The sequence below is a fragment of the Temnothorax nylanderi genome, unplaced genomic scaffold (assembly GCF_030848795.1).
Source record: "Temnothorax nylanderi isolate EJ_2023f unplaced genomic scaffold, tnyl_v1.0 TNYL_tig0059_pilon, whole genome shotgun sequence".
NCBI classification, from domain to species: Eukaryota; Metazoa; Arthropoda; class Insecta; order Hymenoptera; family Formicidae; genus Temnothorax; species Temnothorax nylanderi.
The window spans coordinates 403,317-409,655 of NW_027249121.1; the positions used below are offsets into that span (position 1 = coordinate 403,317).

Consider the following 6,339-nt stretch of genomic DNA (forward strand, 5'->3'; position numbering starts at 1 on the left):
TCAAGAGTGATAATATAATCGTTGCATATTATCAGACAGGCGACGTAAATAATAAGAAATTATAATTTCAATGCACTTATAAGCTTAATGAATTCTTTGACGTCAATAATTTCAATTGTTAAATAAAACATTTTTTTCTACATAAATTAGAAAACTTATAGTTACAATATACATATGAGCCTATGTAAAATGTTTCAGCAATATGCACATATCATTTTCATTTATTGCATAAAACATTATGCATATTCTTTTTATTATCTACAAAAATTAAATATGTTATAATTATTATGTTCTTGTAAATTTAAAAAGAATTTTCCAACGACGAATATAAAACTTTCCATCTTAGGACTTGATACGTGATAAATTGGCAAATATTAAATGATTCGTTTATGTCAGCTTAACTTTTGCGATATTTTGCTCATAAAATTATCAAATAATTAAAAAAAAATTATAATAAGAATCGAGAATAAAGGACGATGGGTAAAATGGGCCAATTTTGGTTTAAAAAGTGTAATGTAACGTAAATTATACATGTATTTTTTTGAATCGCTGAATATAATTGTATTCTTATCTTATAGCATTTTTATTCGTCCAAACCCGTGGAAAAGTGATCAAAATTCGCCATGAAAAGGTCGAAATAAATTACATTTAACAGTAATTTAATATAGTAATTTAATTACAATTTTTCTATAAATCTATCTTGTATAATATTTATAGCAAAATTGTATTATGTAGAAACATTACTAATTATGGCAATTTATCGCATAAAAATATCGTATTATAATTTCTCTTATTATATAAAGAAGAGTAAGAAGATTTATGTCATGTTTCTGCTACTACACAGTGTCTATGTGCATCATCCGGTGTTTCCCATTTAACATTGTTGCGCGAATCTACAACAAAAGAAATCTGCTGCTCTTTGACAATATTCTGAAAAAAATTGTCACAATTTGGCTATTAAAATTATTTTGTTCGTTACCTGGTGTTTTATGCTTTATGTATGAAATATAAAGAATAAAATATGTTAATGCAGAAAGTGCTGCACATACTGAAAATATTCTCATAGTTATTGTACCGCCAAATGTCTTATACAAGATACCACCTATCAAACTGCCAACCGACATTCCTAGAAATAATGTAACATTTCAGAGCGATAACAATTATTTGAGCACAAAAATACATGTACAGGGTTTTTATAAAGTCTTTTGTCACCCCAATATTTCGCAAATGGCTCAAAATAATAAAAAAAAACCGCGAAATACGTGTTCGATCATTACGAGGGGCTACTCTTTTAAGTTATTTTCTTAAAAGAACTTTCTTAAAAAAAGTAAATTATAAAAGAGTAGCCCCTCGAAATGATCAAACACGTATTTCGCGGTTTTTCATTATTTTGAGCCGTTTGCGAAATATAGAGATGAAAACAGACTTTATAGAAACCCTGTATACATATTACTTATATGAATTATATGTAAATGTAAAGTTTTTTTAAATAGAGTAGTTCTCGATGAATGCAACCAAGAAAATTTTACCGAAACTGTCATATATGCCTTGAACAAGTGCTTGAAGAGTAGCTGAAGCACCGGGTGGTGTTACTACGTTCGTGTATGCTACTATTGTTGCTAAGCAAAGGGCATACGATGGGCCTTGCAGGATTAATTCTATCGGCACTATCCACCATGGCGTTGGAGATAGAGATACTAATGCCAGCCGAAGTGAGGAGCATACAAAACAGAATATAAAAGTGTAACTATATCCAAGCTTCTTTATTATTTTGCCTAAACAGAATAATGCAATATAATATCTTTTTAGAAAAAATGATTTTAGGTATAGTTTTAGTTATTATTTAGTTACAAATTGTAATAAAAAGTTACTAATATATTACCAGAAAAAAAAAGAAATGTAATTTCGCCACCGAAAGTCTCCGCTATTATGATTAATCCTTCTATCAATTTAATTCTGTTCATATAACCAGTCGCAATAGCGAGATCTTCTAAATACCTGTAAGTCAAGTTACATTGATAACTAATTTTATTTCAATTTCTTTTATAAACTAATACACATATATTGCCGCTCCGATAGAGGTAAAAGTTTACCAAAACAAATAGTTACGCTTGATGGCACGAAGAATACCGGCAAATGCAACAAAACACAAAAATATAACAATAGATTTAGATTTTAAAAGTATAAACACATCCTTTAATATGGTTGTCGATCCTTTTTCAAGTGGCATCTTTAACAAAAATTTGTAATAACATGAGAACATAAAAACAAAACTATGTGCTATTATTACTTTAGTTTATTTTTGAATTTGTAATGCATAAAACGCAATCTCACCTCCAATTTTATACAGCAGATCAAATTGACACAAATAAATACGAGCGCGAGAATAAGCATTGGGGTGTAATTTTTATAAATTCCGTTTTGCGACCATAAGTCCATCATATATCCAGATAAACATGCTGCAATACCGTAACCCATCGTGGCCCATAGTCGCTGTTTGCCAAATTTTGACTGTTTACCTTGTCCTAGGAAGGCAAACTTTATTTTAGAAATAGTAATTCCACTTTACATAATATTATTATATAAAAAAAACTATAGAACTATTTATTATAATAATTTACTTTTTATAGCTAATTTATCAATAATTTATGGCTAAAGTTTTATACGTCGGGAATTAACTCTAAAATTTATGATTATAAAGTTACACACCTAGTATATGAAAACACATTGCATCGCTTATGCTCAAGCAAGTAATGAAAATAGTCTCGGCAAAAGACCACAAAAAGACAAAACTCCAAAAGGTGCTAGATGTATACACACACTGATCTTCGAAATTATCACAAGTAACGTTGCAATTATAATTATTTGTCACATTTTTTTGGTTCAATGACGTCTCATTGACATTTAATAAGCATGCAGTATCTGGTGAGATAATTGCTCTCTGTCGGTCTGGGTAAAAAGACAATCCCATGGAAGAATTCATATCGTTACATATCCAGCGACACGTAGTGTCTTTCGTACCATTACACGATGCAATCGCTAATGCATGCTTGAATAAAAGTTAAATTACAAAGTGTTGTTTTATACTTTTGGAATATTTAGCAAAATTTTTTATTCAAATTATACGTTGTTTTAGAAAGTTTTAAATTATAAGTATTCAAAATATATATTATAAACACAATAAAATTATACAATAAATTATTTATATTCTAAATTTATATAAATTAATATTTTATAAAATAATATTATAGACGTTTCACTATTAACGTTTTATCAAGGAAATTCACAAATCGAGAAAATGGAAACTTACATTTTCCATATCGCAAGTCGATAGAGATGCATAAGAAATATTTTGAAAATGCTGATCCAGCAACATTGGGCCCGGCAATGACGGTAAAAAGAATATCGAAACATAAGAGCAACTTGATAGCGCGACCAATACTATAAAGATGAATTTTCTCCATTGCGAATAGTCTATGATAAAGCCACATACTGGTTTCGTTATCAGATGCAGTATTGAAGAAAATGTGGCAATGGTACCTATAACTAATGGCGAAACACCAATTTGCTTTAGATAAACTGGAATATATGGAAAAGAAACACCAATACCTATAATAATAGATTGTTTTATTATTAAATAGGATAATATAATGTATTAAAATACATTACATTGTAGTAACATGTATTTCGTAATTAACACATTTATATAGTCGTGGTACCGATTTTCATATTAAATGTGAAAGTAATATTTTTGTTTCAAATTCTACTTTAAATTTAAAATTTTATAATCTGCGTGTAAGACAAAGGATGTCGTCGTATATATTTAATGATTATACTTACTCGCCACGAAAAAGAAATAGTGCCCTTTTATACACAGATGCTTATAATTGATCTTCATGATTTGTATTTGTTAGAAAAAACAGATAGTGATAGCTTCTCTTGTAAGTTTTTTGTCTCGCTACAATACACTCTTACATATATAGAAATCCAAGATTTGTCGAGAACAGATTTTGAAACTGCCTACTATAAATTATCTCTCAATAGGATATCAATAGGAATATAATAGAATCTGCTAACAGAATATAATGGTAAATTGACTGCAGAAATTGAAACTGCAGAATCTGCTATTTTTCCCGCCAACAGGAGTTCTCCGACATAAGTTTAACATTATGGATATAGATATTATCGGGTCTGTTGCATTATTTCAGCAAATCTGCTGTCATTCTGCGGGCAGTTTGCTTACTAACGTATTAACACAATTGACACTTTACGGTAAATTAATAATTTAAGACCCAATAGAATTATTTAAAAATAGTAACATACGAAATATCTGTAACTACATTATGTAATAGTGATATATTAGAAACGCATGCTATCCCTAAAATGTACATTATACAGTTTAGTCGGACGAAGAGAAAAGCTGAGAAGATAAGAGACAACTAAACCAAATAAATATACTTTATCTAAAATATGGAACGCTGTGAACATCTTAATGTTTATTTTATTTATATTTTTCGAACTGCAAACTAATATAAAGTACTGGTATAAGTTATTTAGATCCCATTGATACACACTTGACAAAACGAATGCAACTGCGATAGTTAGCGCACTTTGTACTGTTGTACGCTATGCATTGGAACGATTATTTTCAAAATTATTTTCTGATCTAAATATATCAAGATTGATAATCGTTGCATATTATCAGACAGGTGACATAAATAATAAGAAATTATAATTTCAATGCACTTAGAAGCTTAATAAATTCTTTGACGTCAATAATTTCAATTGTTAAATAAAATATTTTTTTCTACATAAATTAGAAAATTTATATAGTTACAATATACATATGAGCCTATGTAAAATGTTTCAGCAATATGCACATATCATTTTCATTCATTGCATAAAACATTATGCATATTCTTTTTATTATCTACAGAAATTAAATATGTTATAATTATTATGTTCTTGTAAATTTAAAAATAATTTTCCGACGACGCATATAAAACTTTCCATCTTAGGAATTGATACGTGATATATTGGCAAATATTAAATGATTCATGTTAGCTTAACTTTTGCGATATTTTGCTTATGTAATTATCAAATAATTATAGAAAATAAAAGTCTAATGAAAATCAAGACTAAATTTTGGTTTAGATTATCCATGTGTACATTATATCTATGTATTTTTTCAGCTATCGCAGCGTGTATTTGCGGTAACTTCCGCTAAGAATGCGATAATGCTAGAAAATTACACATAGATTACGATTTTTTTACACAAGTCAAGAGTCTTGCGCGGGATTGTAATAAATCGTGTAAAGTAGGAAATAAATCTTACCATAATTACGAAGATTGCAATGCTTCTGTTAGACATGAAATATAATAGAAGTAGACGACAGAATGGTGTGTTTTGTGTATCGCAATATCAGTTGAAGAAATATAATAACATTAACCCAAGGTATACACACATTGAGGTCTCCAAAACCCTAGATAAAGTTTGAAACTCTACCATTGGCAGAATACATAAATAGGGGGAATCGCCTTGTAAAAAAAGTTTGAAGTATCTTCAATACGTATAGCGATTGCCGAATTAATCAATTGTTTGTTGATTTGGCAATAATTAACACTTAAAATGAGATAGGGGTCTTTCGACCCCCAGTGTGTATTTCGTGCAACTTTCTTTTATAAGTAATTTCAAGACGATGCATAATAATATATTATTATATTACATATTATTATATTTTTGCGTAAGTATCGTATTAGTAAATTTCAGCTCTTCTCGGGTGATCGCTACGACGCGACGCATGAATCTCTGCAAATAAAGCGCTTCTGTGCGCAGATAACAAATTTGAACGCCGCGGAGATAAAATCTTATCTCGCTGCACAGCTCTAATTGTGACTCATCCGCGTATAACCATGTTGCCACTGCTCCGCCTATCAGTGTTATAATCCTGTCAATCCTTATTGCACGCAGCGATTTCATAATATTCGCGTCTAATTTACGTTAATAACAATTGCCGCATTAATAGGAAAGAGAAAAATAAGAGCGATGAGAACAAATCATGATTGTATTACTAATGAATAATTATGACTCACTTGCACGTGTACGTGAATATATATATATACGTTCCGATCGAACGTTAAAGTAAATTATCCAGTTAAAAGATACGCGGGAGAAGATAAAGGCAAATAAATTATACTTCTCGTCAGCCATAAACGAATTGATCGCGAAGCCACTAATAAGCGACTCTTTCGCGAGAAGTTCTCTATGACGTCAGATCTTTCTCTTACATTTGAGATATAGCGAGCATTTGAAGTTAATCATATATATATATAGGTAAT

General features: G+C 29.7%; 1 protein-coding gene across 4 annotated transcripts; it reads right to left on the reverse strand.

The window, feature by feature from the left end:
• Positions 1-642: 642 nt before the first annotated feature.
• Positions 643-4,604, reverse strand: LOC139773215 (major facilitator superfamily domain-containing protein 6-like). 4 transcript variants are annotated; one of them, XM_071707495.1, is made up of 10 exons: positions 4,459-4,604; positions 3,841-4,069; positions 3,311-3,609; positions 2,710-3,049; positions 2,335-2,525; positions 2,094-2,230; positions 1,883-1,998; positions 1,530-1,775; positions 980-1,126; positions 643-893 (listed from the first exon to the last, which is right to left on the reverse strand). In XM_071707495.1, the coding sequence occupies exons 2-10, from the start codon at positions 3,896-3,898 to the stop codon at positions 823-825; spliced, it is 1,605 nt and encodes a 534-aa protein (XP_071563596.1). In that variant the 5' UTR covers positions 3,899-4,069; positions 4,459-4,604; the 3' UTR covers positions 643-822. The 4 variants fall into 4 exon arrangements, with proteins under 4 accessions (XP_071563596.1, XP_071563595.1, XP_071563597.1 ...); XM_071707494.1 differs by having other exon boundaries at positions 3,841-4,072; XM_071707496.1 differs by having other exon boundaries at positions 3,311-3,546; positions 3,841-4,604.
• Between the last annotated feature and the right edge of the window lie 1,735 nt (positions 4,605-6,339).